This window comes from Saimiri boliviensis, chromosome 5 (genome assembly GCF_048565385.1).
Source record: "Saimiri boliviensis isolate mSaiBol1 chromosome 5, mSaiBol1.pri, whole genome shotgun sequence".
NCBI classification, from domain to species: domain Eukaryota; kingdom Metazoa; phylum Chordata; class Mammalia; order Primates; family Cebidae; genus Saimiri; species Saimiri boliviensis.
This window is the reverse complement of record NC_133453.1, coordinates 149,107,547-149,121,673: the sequence shown is the minus strand read 5'-3', so window position 1 is coordinate 149,121,673 and position 14,127 is coordinate 149,107,547. Positions and strand designations below refer to the sequence as shown.

General features: G+C 50.4%; 1 protein-coding gene across 1 annotated transcript in view; it reads left to right on the top strand.

The window, feature by feature from the left end:
* Positions 1–14,127, top strand: part of ATP10A (ATPase phospholipid transporting 10A (putative)) — a 162,782-nt gene that overhangs the window by 138,922 nt on the left and 9,733 nt on the right. The window contains 3 exon segments of the mRNA XM_003943686.4: positions 5,179–5,506; positions 8,402–8,478; positions 12,770–12,895. Coding sequence (XP_003943735.3) covers positions 5,179–5,506; positions 8,402–8,478; positions 12,770–12,895 — 531 coding nt within the window.

Genomic DNA, 14,127 nt, shown 5'->3' with positions numbered 1-14,127 from the left:
TGTCATCGTCACATTGAATAGCCTGAAGAAGAGAAGACACTGGTTTTGCTGTCTTAGGGGTAGCAGAGGTGGAAAAATTATCCACGTATAAGTGGATCCAAATAATCTAAGCCCATGTTGTTCAAGGGTCAGCCGTATATGGAAATACCATTGACCATGTGTGCTGTTTATATAAAGGGTCCACGAAGCTTACTTATTAGTTCGAGGAATTTATTTTTTATTTATTGCGATTTTTCCATGAGACAATTGTATCACCTGCTAACAGAGAATTTTCCTTTTTCCTTTCCAGTCTGTATGCTTTTCCTTTCTTTCTCTTGCCTTACTGCATAGGCTATGACTTCAGTGCGAAACGGAATAGGAGTCGTGAAAGTGGACTTGTGTGCCTTGTTTCATATGTAAGGGAGAAAACATCAGTCTGTTACCCTTAGCTATGTGTGCTGTAGATTCGTTTTATTAGGTTAAGGAAGTTCCTTATCTAGGAGGTTTTCTAATGAATAGCTGTTGAATTTTGTTAAACGTTTTTTTCATGCCATTTTTCTCCTTTAGACTACTAATATGATAGATTACCTGGATTTTTTTCAAAATAAGGAAGTAGCCTTGTATTTCTAGCATAAACCCCACTTGCTCATGGTACATTATTCTTTTCATATATTACCGAATCCCATTTGCTAATAATATTTTGTGGAGGATTTTGTCATCTATATACGTGAGTAATACTGGTCATAAGTTTTGTTTCCTTTCAAAACAAAATTTAATAGCAGGATAATGCTGGCCACATAAAATGAGTTAGTTAGGAAGTGTTCCATCCTCTTTTATTTTCGGGAAGATTCTCTGTTATTGTTTCCTTCAATATTTGATAGAATTGGGCAGTGAAACCCTCTGGGCCTGGAGATTCCTTTTTCAGAAAATTTTTAGCTATGAATTCAATTTTCCTTAATAGTTAAGTACTATTCAGGTGATTCTTTCACCACGGTTTTTTCAGTAGTATATGGTTTTTGAGAAATTATTCTAAGTTGTTGAATTTATGTATGTACACTTGTTCATAGTATTTGCTTATCTTTTGATGTTCATAGAGTCTGTAGTAATATTCCTTTTATTTAGGATCCTTTTCTTCCGGTCACTTTGATAGTAGCTTATCGTTTGTATTAACCTTTTCAAAGAACAAAGTTTTAAATTCATTGATTTTTTTTCTCTGTTGTTTTTGTTTTCAATTTTATTGATATTTGCTATTTCTGTCTTTTTGCTTGTTTGGGTTTTACATTCCTCTTCTAGTTTCTCAAAATGGAATCTTAGATTAATGATTTGCAAACATTATTTTTTCTAATATAAGCAGAATGTTCTATAATTTTTTATGAAGCACTGTTTATCTATATTATTTAATTTTGAAGTATCATATTTTCACTTATATACAATTCAAGATAGTTTTCTTACTTGCCTCAAGACTTTCTCTTTGACTCATAGATTATTAAGTAGTATTCATTTCATTTTCTAGTGTTTAGGGGTTTTTCTGTTGCTTCCCTGTTATTGATTTCTCATTGAATTCCATTATGGTCAGATAACATGCTTTTTGTGATTTCAGTTCTTTTAATTTTGTGATTATCATGACCCAGGGTATGGTCTGTCCTGGTGAATGTGTTCCTGTGCACCTGAAAAGAAAGTGCATTATGCTATTGTTGGCTGAGGTCTACAAATGTTAATTACATGCAGTTGGTAAATGGCGTGGCTCAATTCTTGTATATTAAGGGTCATCAAACATCAGATGTTCCAGGTTCCTTGTGGCATGATTCCCCTTTCATCTGCAGAACTTCCTTTAGCAATTCCGGCAGAGCAGGTCTGCTGGAAACAAATTGTTACTTTATCAGAGAATGTTATTTCACCCTCATTCCTGAAAGGTGTTTCCACAGGATATGGAAGATGGAAATGGCGATTCTTTCAACACTTGACAAGTGTTGTTCTGCTTCCTTTTGGAACCCTTGGTGTCTGATGAGAAATACACAGTCATCTGAATCCTTGTAAATGGATAACCAGTTAATTGTTTTTATCTGGCTGCTTTGGGGATTGTTTTCCTTTGTTGTTTTCAGCAGGTCAATGACACTGCATTTGAGTACGGATGGCTTTACATTTTTACAGTGGGCTTTGCTGAGCTTCCTGAACTTGTGAGGTTATGTCTTTCACCAAATTCTGGAAATGTTTAGCCATTATGTCTTCAAACACTTTTCCTGCACTGCGGGTTGTCCCTGTCTTCTGGTCCACTGATGGCATGAATGTTAGGCGGCTCTCATGGTTTTTTCCAGTCTTTCTCTCTTTTTCTGTTATTCAGATTGGAGCATTTCTATCGATCTGTCTTTAAGTTCACTGGCTGTCTCCTGTGTCATCTCTATTCTGCCACTGAGCCCATCCAGAGAGATTTTTAAAATAAGCTTTATATATAGAAGTGTTTAGATTTAGAGAAAAACTGTGAGGATAGTAGAGACTTACTTCTCATATATGCCATCCATAATTTATCCTGTTACTGATCTTACATTAGGATAGTACATTTATTACACTGAGGAGCCAATATTGATACATTATCGCTTTCCAAAGTCCATACATTGCCTCAGCCTTTAGCTGGTGCCCATCCAGGACACCACATTACATTTAGTCATTATGCCTCCTTAGGCTCTTCTTGGCTGTGACAGTTCCTTAAACTTCCTTTATTTTTAATCACTTTGACCATTTTGAAGAGTGCTGGCCAGGTATTTTGTAGAATGCCCCTATACTGGAATTTGTTTGATGTTTTTCTTATTACTAAAATGGAGCTGGGGTTTTAGGGAGGACAGCTACCGAGATCAAGTGCTGTTTTCATCGTATCTTATCAAGGGTACATGCTATGAGCACCACGTTGTTGTTGAGGCTGACCTTGCGATTGTGAGGTTTCTTCATTGCACCCTTTGCCCCGTTCCATGCTGACTTCTTCTGAAGGAAGTCACCACGCACAGCCGACCGTTAAGGAGTGTGAAGTTACAGTTTTGTCCTTGAGGGCAGAGTATCTACACAGATGATCTGGAATCCAGCGAGCTTTTTATTTCGGTTAATGTATTTTTGTCTAAAATTTCTATTTGGTTCTCCGAAATCGCTTCTTTTTTTGGCCAAGACTTTCTGTCTCTCTATTCATTTCCAGCATGTTCAATCTCACTTCTGGAACATTTGGAAAATGGCTGTTTTGATCTTTGTCAGAAAATGTCAGTATCTGTGTCATCTTGACACTGGCTTCTGCTGATTGTCTTTTTCCAGAGTTAAGATTTTCCTGGTTCTTTGTATGCTAAGAAATTTTGGATTATATCATGGGCATATGATGTTATGACATTGGTCATTTTTAATTTCTAAGGAAAATGTGGATTTTTGTCAGCAGGTGGTCAGCACTGCGGGGTCTCGGCTGTGTGCCCTGGGCGTTGGTTTCAAGGGCAGACATGTTTATAAGACCCAGTCGTTCATTTTTGTCGTCCAGAGGTCAGCTTGGAACTTGGGTGGCGGTCTGTTGCAGAGTTCACCTCTCAAAGGCTTTGTTATGGGTGAGCCCCAGAATTCATAAACGACGTTATGGGGTCAGTTGGCCAGGATTCTCCTTCTTTACAGTTTTTCCATTGCCTTCTGGTTCCCCTGGAATCCCCTTTTCAGTTTTCTGGCAGGAGAGCTGGAGTGTGTCATCCTGCTCTTCCCATGTTTCCTGCCGTTCACCTGCGTCCAGCACCAAATGGGGGCAGGGTGGACGACAGAGCACCCCAGGCTCTGATGGAAAGGAGGGTCCAGCTCCCGTGGAGTCCAGCAGCTGATGGTCGCCACTGCCATCCCTGCACAGCCACTGTAGCAAGATTGCCTGGGACCGGGTTCAAAATAATAGAGGAAAAAAGAATAAATAAAATTGGAGACTTCCTCACCTTCTCAGAGCACTGGGAACCTCCTTTTCGCTCCTCAAGCCAGACCTAGACGGTGTCTCCTGCAGCTCTCCGTCCCTGTCCTGGAGTCCACATCCTGGGTGCCTTGGGCAAGCCAGGGGCTGCCAGAGGACAAGGGAAATGCCCACCACCCGTTCAGTGTCCTCTCGCAGTCCCGCGGCGGCCACGCAGTCTCTGAGCTCCGCAGCTGGCCCTGTGCGTCCCGCCCGCGTGCTGGCTACGGTCAGTGGGAGCTGCAGGGTGCGGGGGTCTGCACTGCTGTGGGAGTCCGGCGAGCTCACGGAGTTCCTGCGATGGCCTCCCGCATCCTCCACAAGGCCTGCCCCAGTTACCACCCCGTCCCTCCCCATGCCCGGAAGCAGCGCTCTCCCTCTCCGGCCGTGTCCACACTTCCGCACATCCCGGTTGGTGATTTTCTACAGTCACGAGTGTGTGTCCATCGGCTGTGTGTCGCCCCTACGGCAGTAACTGTGTCTTTTCAGTGTTCTTTTGTCCAGTCTGGCTTCATTTCTGAATACAACAGATCCTCAGTAAGCATGTGTTGAATGCACCTCGGGGTCCGTGGCATGTGGCAGGGCTGGTCGCCGACCCAGCAGACTCACCGTCTGGGAGGCTTGGGAGCTGCTCGGGCCCCGGAGCGTGTTTGTCCCTGGAGACTGTGCTCCTCCTGCGCCTCCAGCTCCTGTCCCTGGTCCCTAGTGCGGCTTCCCCAACAGGCTTTCGTCCTCTCTCCAGAATTCAGATCAAGGTTTGCCTGTTAAAAGCCTCGGTCATTGTGCCTTTTTTTCTTTTCCTGGTGGAGTTGAGGCACTTCGGGAGAACACTAAAAGTCACATTTCTTCAGGGACTGATGGTAACAAGGCCTTTCACACAGCGTTGTGCCCTGCCGTGGGTCCCTGGTGGGTTAGGTGAGGGCCTCCGAGATCTACCAGGAAGCACATGGAGGGCCTTCACCCAGTTACCCAGCAGGTTTGCGATGTGGCAGTCCAGCCTCCCAACGTGGAGGTGGTTCATTCCAACCTCTGCACTGTGTCAGGGGCGGCCAAGACCCGTCCCGTCTCTTCTGTGGGGAAAGTCATCCTCTCCGGCTGAACTTCACGGTGTCCAGGGGGTGGCCTCTGGGCGGGCGGGTTCTGCAGCCTGGAGCCCGGGAAGGGTGTCAGCTCCGAGGGTCTGAGCCAGGGCGGGGCTGTTTGCGGCGGGACTCTGAGGCAGCTGTGCTGTCCCCCCGTGTCCTTTCCAGGAGGCGTGTGCGGCTCTGCTAGACCAGTGCCTACACTACGTGCAGTCCAGAGGCCTCCACAGAACCCCTGAGAAGACCGACGGCCAAGCGAGCGCGGGGTTCTCCCCTCTCTGCCCACCCTCCACGTCCACCGCCTCCGGCCCCGGCCCCAGCCTCGTGATCGATGGGAGAAGCCTGGCCTACGCCCTTGAGAAAAGCCTGGAAGACAAATTCCTCTTCCTCGCCAAGCAGTGCCGCTCCGTCCTCTGCTGCCGATCGACGCCCCTGCAGAAGAGCATGGTGGTGAAGCTGGTGCGGAGCAAGCTGGAGGCCATGACCCTGGCCATAGGCGAGTATCCCCGCCGGACCCACACTTCCCGTTCCCTTCCTTTCACGCAGCACCACTTCCTCACCTTCCTTCCCGTTGGTAACATCACACTCAGTGTGACAGAGCAGGCAACGTGTTCCAAAGGTAAAGCCACGCCACAGTAGCAGCGTTACAGGTTCACGCGGCAAGCTCAGTAACCCAGTGCTGCGTTACAGCCGCGAAACCCAGCTGGCCCTTCCTCGGGAGACAGGACACTGGAGACCTGCCTGTCCCATTCTGTCCTGGCCACAGCAGACGGCGGTGCACGCTCAGCCTTGGCCCAGGCTGACTTAGAAAGAAGGCCCTTTGCAGCTGCTTCTGGTCACCATGAACCTCTGGGGTGTCCACGGCTCGGTAACGCCCAAGGCCCCAGAGGCCTGGTGACCAGAATCCCCACGGCGTCTTTTCAGCTCCGCTGATGGTTCTGGGACAGGCTTCTGAGTAAGTCCGCCCGTCCTCAGCTGCGCATCGCGGCTCAGTTTTATGCCGGTTATTCCAGGACCGTGTCTCGTGCCGGTTTATCCTGGCAGACACTGTTGGCCTGGAGAGGCCTCTCTGCTCCTCTCCAGGGATGGGATGGTGGCCAGGACGTCCCGTCCACCCGCTTCTGCTGCAGGCAGAGTCTCGAGTACAGGTTCAGGGGCTCAGCAGCACCACCTCCTGGTGAGGGCTGGGAAGGACGCGGTGGCCGTGATCCCCACATGCCAACTGTCGGGTCTCCCTGTAAAAATGATCTACGCCTCGGTGAGAATTGGCTCAGAAGTCAACTGCCCTCACCAGTCAGCCAGCCAGCGTTGGTAGTGTTTTCTGCAAAAGGTCTGTGACAGCCACTGCCTTTCGAGCTGGGGGTCACCGCCTGTTGGCAGTGGGCACCTCACCTGGCCAGGGCAGACCGCCGTTCAGCCTGGGTCGTGGTGGGAGTGAGGAGGGCTACTGCTGGCCTGAACACGGGCGTCACGGGGACCCTGCCTTACACACCGTGAGGCCAGCAACCGCTAAGGAGAGCGGGCACGGGGCACACACTCAGGAGGCCTGGGGGAAGTGGACAGCCACTGCCCATCCTAGGGCCGCCTTTGCTTTCATGGGCCTGGAGTGGCCCTCAGGTTTCCCTGAGGAGCTGGAAAGGGTCTGCGGGCTGACCGGCACCACCCCGGCCCCAGCCTCCTCCTCTGAGCGTCAGTGCCCTCCTTGGGAGCACCAGGATCACGTCCGCCCTGAAAGGCCACGGGAAGACGTGAATGATGTTTGCCGGGCCTGGCCTGTGCCCGGCTCAGACGCTTAGCCACTGGTGTCTGGTATTCCTTTAAGAAATGGAAGGAAAGCCTTGGCTGATTAAAAAGAAAGGGAAAAACAAAATGGACTCAAAGGAACAAGGGAAGTAACGGCCCCTAAGAACGCTAGCGCATAGCTGGGCATGTGGCTCACACGTGTAATCTGAATCGTGTGGAAGGCCAAGGCAGGAGGATCACTTGAGCCAAGGAGTTTGAGACCAGCCTGGGCAACACAGTGAGACCCCATCTCTATTAAAAAAAAAATGTTTAAAATTAACTGGGTTTGGTGGCACACAACTGCAGTCCCAGCTACTTGAGAGGATGAGGCGGGAGGCTCACCTGAGCCCAGGAGATCAAGGCTACAGTGAACCATGATCACACCCCTACATTCCAGCCCAAGCAACAGAGCAAGAGATTCTGTATGAAAAAAAAAAAAACCATCTGGGGCAACATGGTGGGTGAAGCCCAATCTCTACTAAAAACACAAAACCTAGCTGGGTGTGTTGGCATGTACCTGTCATCACAGCTACTCAGGAGGCTGACGTGGGAGGATCGCTTGAGCCCAGGAGGTTGAGGCTGCAGTAAACGCTGATCACACCACTGTACTCTCCCACCTAGCCTGGGTGACAGAGTGAGACCCTGTCTCACAAGAAAAAAGGAAAGAATGCGTGAGAGCATCAATGTGACCTACTCCTGGTTCCCAGTGGTCTGTAATACAGACAGCATGGTTGCACACCGTATCTCATTTTACATGGGACATTCCGGGGAAAGCCGTACAGATTTGTATTGCTTCAGAGAATTCCAATTTGATAGATATTGACTGATCACTTACATTGGTCTCAACATTATAAAGAACAGGAAACTCACAGGAAAGAGACATCCTGCAGTCACTCTAACTTCTGCCCCTTTTCTCACTGGTTCAACTTGGGACTCACGTCCTGGGCTCTTCTACCGCCCGCTTCCGAGAACGGTTAACCATCAGGGAGTGACAATGACTTCATGTCTCTGCTGGCCTTTCCCCGAAGGTGTCCGGAGCTCTGACTTTTGCCCTGTGTTCCTAAACATTTTCTATCAACAAAGGGACAGAAGGAAGAGAAGTTCTCCTTGATTGCACCCCTAGAGGGCCCCAAAGTGAGCACATTGGGTAACACCGTGGCAGTCCGACTGCAGAGGGGAGCTTTGCAATGTGCTGGGCTGAAGGTACCCCTTCCTTTCGTTTAGAAACTTCCCTGGGGAGGTGTGGCTGGGAGTAGCCTCGGCTGCTTGGCCGGAGTGCTTCAGTAACTAATGATGATGAAGATGGTGAGAGCATCTTTCCTTGTTCCAGACGGCAGGATGAGGGCTTCACTGGTGTAAGAGTGATACTCCGCGCGGGTACCACGTACCAGGCCACTCAGCCCCAGCTTGCTTCCTGAAACGTCTCCGGGCGTGGCTGGCTTCTTCTGAGTGCTTAACTCTATCCTCCCAGGGTGGATACTGTACTCCTTTTTCCTCCAGCTTCCCCAGGACTGTTTCACAGGACCCAGTTTGATGGGGACGCCCAGGGAAATCTAGTGCATTGATTTGATTCTGTGGTGTTTAATTCCTCTGCCTGTGCTGTTTCTAGGGGACGGAGCCAATGATGTCAGCATGATCCAGGTGGCGGATGTGGGCGTGGGAATCTCCGGCCAGGAGGGTATGCAGGTAAAGCCCAACCAGGCTGTTCTGTGGGACCAGGTAACCCCACTGGTCTCTTGTCCTGTCACTCTGTCGGCTGTCCCCACCTTCCCCTAGGCTCTACTGAACGGGGCTAAAGGGTTTGCCCTCAGTACAGCTGATGCGCAATACAGCTGCTAAGCCCATAGTGGAAGGTAAGGGGAATGTCACTCTTCCTGTTTGTGAAGCAATGTGCAATAAGCATGTCTTCCCATGTCACAAGTCTATTTTGGTGAAGGAAGTGGCTCAGAGAGAGGCAAGGTGAGTCATCGCCTTCTGTCTGGCTCGCGATGGCTCAGTCCCAGCAGGCACGTTTTCCTGTCCCTGAACACCGAGCAAACACCATTTGGAAAAACGGCTTTGATGTAGGTGGCACCCGTGTCGCTGTGCAGGTGGAACGTAACCATCCCGACTCACGTGGAAGAAGTCAGCTCTGCGTCTTCCCTCTGTGGCTGTGTTCGCTCTCGGCCTGGGAGTCAGACATTGAACAAAGGACCTGGTTAAAAATGTGCTTTTTTTTGGGGATCTAGATTACCACAGTTTCCAACTTTTGATTGAGTTTGAATCGCAGCATTTTTGGATGTGGGGGAGACTTTAGGGAACGATTTATCAGATGGGCTAAGTTGACACCACTTAATCATTTGCTGATTCACTCGATGATTCATTTGTTCAATCAGTAATCATCTACTGAGCACTTGCTACGTGCCATGCCTGCGCAGAGCTCATTAATAGTTTCAGCTGGGACGGGCGCGGTGGCTCAAGCCTGTCATCCCAGCACTTTGGGAGGCCGAGGCGGGTGGATCACGAGGTCGAGAGATCGAGACCATCCTGGTCGACATGGTGAAACCCCATCTCTACTGAAAATACAAAAAAAAAAATAGTTTCAGCTGATGCTCCACCCACAGATGGAGGGTCCCAAGCTAAATGCACAGTAGTTCTGTCATGGCTGGTCTTTGACACTTCCCTGACCACGCCCCCCGGCCCTGCTCTCGTCTGACCGGAATCTCCATGTTATGTTACTCACACATTTTTTTCTTCCTCCACGAAATTGAAAGGAGTTCACGTTTGACTCACCTCTGTGTCTTCACAGTGCCCGCATGGCACCTGGCACGGGGGAAGCTCAAGAAACAACTGCTAAATAAATGAACAAAATCCAGTGTACCCTTTAACAACATGGGTCCGTACTGTGTGAGTCCACTTACAGGTGGACATTTTTCCATAAGTATTTGGAAAATTTTTTGGAGATTTGTGACGACTTGAGAAAACTTGCAGGTGAACCACAGAGCCTAGAAATATCGAAAAAAAATTAAAGAGGGCCAGGTATGCTGGGTCATGCCTGTAATTTCAGCACTTTTGGAGGATAAGGCGGGAGGATCACTTGAGGCCAGGAGTTCGAGACCAGCTGGGGCAACATGACGAAACCACATCTCTACTAAAAATGCAAAAATTAGCCCAGCGTGGTGGCCCATGCCTGTAATCCCAGCTACTTAGGGGGCTAAGGCAGGAGGATCGCTTGAGCCTGGGAGGTTGAGCCTGAAGTGAGCTATGATTGCACTGCTGCACTCCAGCTTGGGTAACACAATGAGACCCACTCTGTCTGTCTCTCTGTCTCTGTCTCTGTCTCTGTCTCTCTCTCTCTCTCTCTCTCTCTCTCTCTCCTCTCTCTCTCCCTAAAAGAGGAAAAAATTAAGGAAGAGGTAGATATGTCATGAATGTGTGAAATACATGTCAATTCCACTGTGTGTGTTTATCAACTGTTTACGTGATCCGTAGGCTTCCCGTCAACCCTAGGCTATTAGTAGTTAAGTTTTGAGGGAGTCAGAAGTTATATGTGGATTTTGACTGTTTGTGGGCACCCCTAACTCCCGTGTTGTTCAAGGGTCAGCTTTAGTTCATTCATTCTGACTTTTTTGGCACCGGGTCTGTTTTCACGGTTTCTTCTACTAAAAACCTGATGGGGGCAGCACCCACTGACCTCACGTGCCGGAAACTTGACGAGTGAAAATCTTTTGGATCAAAGACTTGAACGTTGAGTGTGTGGCTCGGGAGGAGCCTGACACGACTGCTCCCCGCCTCAAGGTGGGAGCCCCAAGCTCTGGGGCTCTACATGAGAGGTGACGGGAACAGCTGAGCGTAGCTGCTGGGGAGGAAGTTGCTGGCGTTTCTGCACCTGTGTAGAGCTGCACATCCCCCCGTGGATGTGTTTGAGGATGAGGCTTGATACCTTTCCTTACCACCTTATGCACGTGGGTTTTCCAGCACTGGGACCCCTTTGCTTCATTTTAGTCCGTCCTGCTGAGCCCTTTGAGAGATGCGCTGTGGCATGCAGACATAGAGAGATGCCAGGGGTCGAGTGAGAGCTGAGCCATGGAGGACCAGGCAGGAGGGGCAGGTGCTCCCCAGCTCAGCCAAGGTGGGGAGGGCTCTCCAGGCAGGAGGCGGGAAGGGCAGAGGAGATCCCGCAGCTCCCGGGAGGCTCTGTCTTCGTGAGCTCGGCTCATCTGCTTCACCCCGTTGGTCCTGCACCCTCTAGAGCCAAGAGTGGCTGGGAGCCAGGGGTACAAGGTGACCCCATCATTTCCAATTCTGCTCTCCTGAACTTCCCAGAAAAGCTGGGAGGCTTTGGAAAGGCCGCTCTGACAGGACCAGCAATGACTCGAGGCCTAGACTGCAGGAAGAAGGAGCTGCAGAAGGCTGGCGAGCCAGGCGTCCTCAGAGGGGCTTGACTGTGGTTCTCAAGGACGGGGTTTCTGCTTCAAAGACAGCCTAGACTTGGCCCCTGTAGCCATCAGCCTCTTTTTCACACTTGTGCCTTTTGACCGAGTGTTGCAGACTGACTCTGGGGAGCACGGGGCCTGTGTCTAATGCTGTTTCTCCAGGTTTGTGCCTGACAATAGTGGGGTCTTATAAATGATTTTTGAGAGGCTGAATCACGGGGCCAATGGGTAAAGAATTACAGAACACGAAAACTCTTTTTTTTTTTTTTTTTTTTTTTTTTTGAGATGGAGTCTTGCTGTGTCGCCAGGCTCTGGAGTGCAGTGGCACAATCTCGGCTCACTGCAACCTCCACCTCCTGGGTTCAACCCATTCTCCTGCCTCAGCCTCCCAAATAGCTGGGACTGCAGGCACGCACTACCACGCCCAGCTAATTTTTGGATTTTTAGCAGAGACGGGGTTTCAGCATGTTGGCCAGGATGGCCTTGATCTCTTAACCTTATGATCCTCCCACCTGGGCGTCCCAAACTGCTGGGATTACAGGCATGAGCCACCACACCCAGCCAGCATAACCTTTCAGGCCCCTGTGTGGTGAGCGGAAGTGGTAGAGAGACATTTGCTTTGAAATCCTTAACTTCGGGCTCAGAACACTGATGTTCTAAGGTTTTGTGTATGGTGACACGATTCTGTTTCAGACGTAACCACGTGAGGCATCCTTCACTGTTTGCTACGGGTGATTTGAATACAGGGAAAATCAGTTAGATGTTAAAGGGAGGTTGGCATTTTGTGTAGAATAACCTTCGAATGATAAGCAGAAATCTAGCTGTTCCTGCCATTTGGTTTGATCTTTTTTTCCCAAACAGTTATTATTGCACGGTGAGTCTCAAGTTAGGCTGGGGACAAAAAGTATCACGTAGATGGCATTTTTCGGCCTCGTTGGCTTCATTGTGTAAGCACCAGGCTCGAGGACCTACCGGGAAAGCTTCCACGGCAGGGTCCCGCCTGCCCACGGAGGAGGCTTGTCCTCTGCACTCCTGCCTCAGCGTCCCGGGATGGGAGGATATGGGAGGCCCCAGGAGCCCCGAACCCGGCCTTGCCCATCACCAAAAATGTACCTCCCAGGACAGGGGAACATCTCTACAGATGGAAGGAGCAGCTTTGGGTCATCCTTGGGTTGAGCTCGTGGACCGATTTAGGGGACAGTGACACCCAGGGGTGGAGAAAGGCAGCTAAACTCCACGCAGCTCTGTGTTTTTGGACTTGTTGAGAAAACAGCAGGAAAAGGGAAACCTTTTAAACCCCACGAATGACACGTATTTGAGAGCTTCAACGAATCCTAAAAAGTGACCTCCCTGAACTAGCATGTGGGGTGAGATGGCCTCTCTCGGAACAGAAGGCGATGCTGAGGGAGACAACAGCCGTGCAGACCCTGGCCGGCCGCACTCGCGCTGTGTCCGGGACGGAAATGTTCCTTCTCTGTCGTTGACCTCGCGTTTTGGGGAAAGACGACAAACCTCACACCGGGCGCGCAGCACCAGTAACAGGAGTCCCTCTTCCTTTGAAGGCAGTGATGGCCAGCGACTTCGCGGTGCCGAGATTCCGATACCTGGAGAGGCTGTTGATCGTTCACGGGCATTGGTGCTACTCCCGGCTGGCCAACATGGTGCTGTACTTCTTCTACAAAAACACAGTAGGTATTGGATGCCTGTCTCGAGTTCTGGGATTGGAAGGTCCAGTTCTTAGGACCATCACCTGAATGAGGCCAGCAGGCTGTCCACGGCCTCCCGTCTAGTCCGTCCTCCTTGGCCTGTGAGAGCGTCCCCTGTCCTGGGCCGGCTGTACCCTGTAGGTGCCGAGTCTAATTCAGGGCATGAGGAGAGGTGGTGGAAACGGGTGGCGAGCACTGGCAAGCCCCTGCGGGCTGCAGAGTGAGAAGGGGTGTACCCATGAGGCTGGCAGTTTGCACAGGGTCACACAGCCGGCAAACCCGCAAGGCTGCGTCCACCCCGGGCCCCCCAGCTCCTGCTCCCAGACTCCTGACCGTTCTGTCCACAGATTTCTTGGGAGCATGTTGCTGAGATGTCCCCAAACAGGAGTCCTCTAATCCGCATTTTCTCTAGAGGAGACAGGGAAAATCCAAGGGTAAATACAAGTGTGCTTTGTGGTCTGGGATCCGAAGAAGGGAATTTAGCCACAGTCTGATTCCCATACTGAATGGCCTCTGTTGGAACACACGACACCGGGACAGGCAGCGAGCCCCCAGGTCGGGGAGGCTGGGACCCAGCAGGAAGGGACTGCCCGTCCGGCCTCCCCACCCTCTCCCACCTCCCAGGCTGGCAGGGCAGACGCCCCCGTCTCGGTGAGCTCCATCCGTAGCGGGACTGACCCTGTGGTGAAGTCAGGGCCAGGGCCGACTGGCCGCGGACGTTCTGCCTCTGCCAGGGCTCTGAGTACAGCCTGGGCATTTCATGTCCGTCTTCACGCTGGACTCTTCGTTCCTTCATCCTGCTTCTCTGGCAGGTGGGCTCCTCCACGGCCCTGCAGGGTGGACCACGTGGCCGCCTCAGAGTTCTCCTCGTTTACAAGGGATTTCTAGACTGACCGAGGAGTTGCCAGGCCGCTGCTGCTTTTGGCTGAATGTACAAACAAGGAAACAAAACAAACCCCTGGGGTTTAAGTGAGCTTCCAGGGTGGCCCCTAAATCTACCTAGCTAAACACCAGCACCCCCGTCCTGGTCAATAAGCGTCAAGGTTATTTTCGGAAAAAGAATAAAAGGTCTGTTCTTTTTCCAACTCCCTATAAAAAGCTCCACGTTAGCTAGCTCAAAATTGTCATCGGTTGTTCATGTTCTCGTTATTTTTATTTTTTGAGTCAGGGTCTCATGCTTGTCTCCCAGGCTGGAATGCAGCGGGTCCATCATA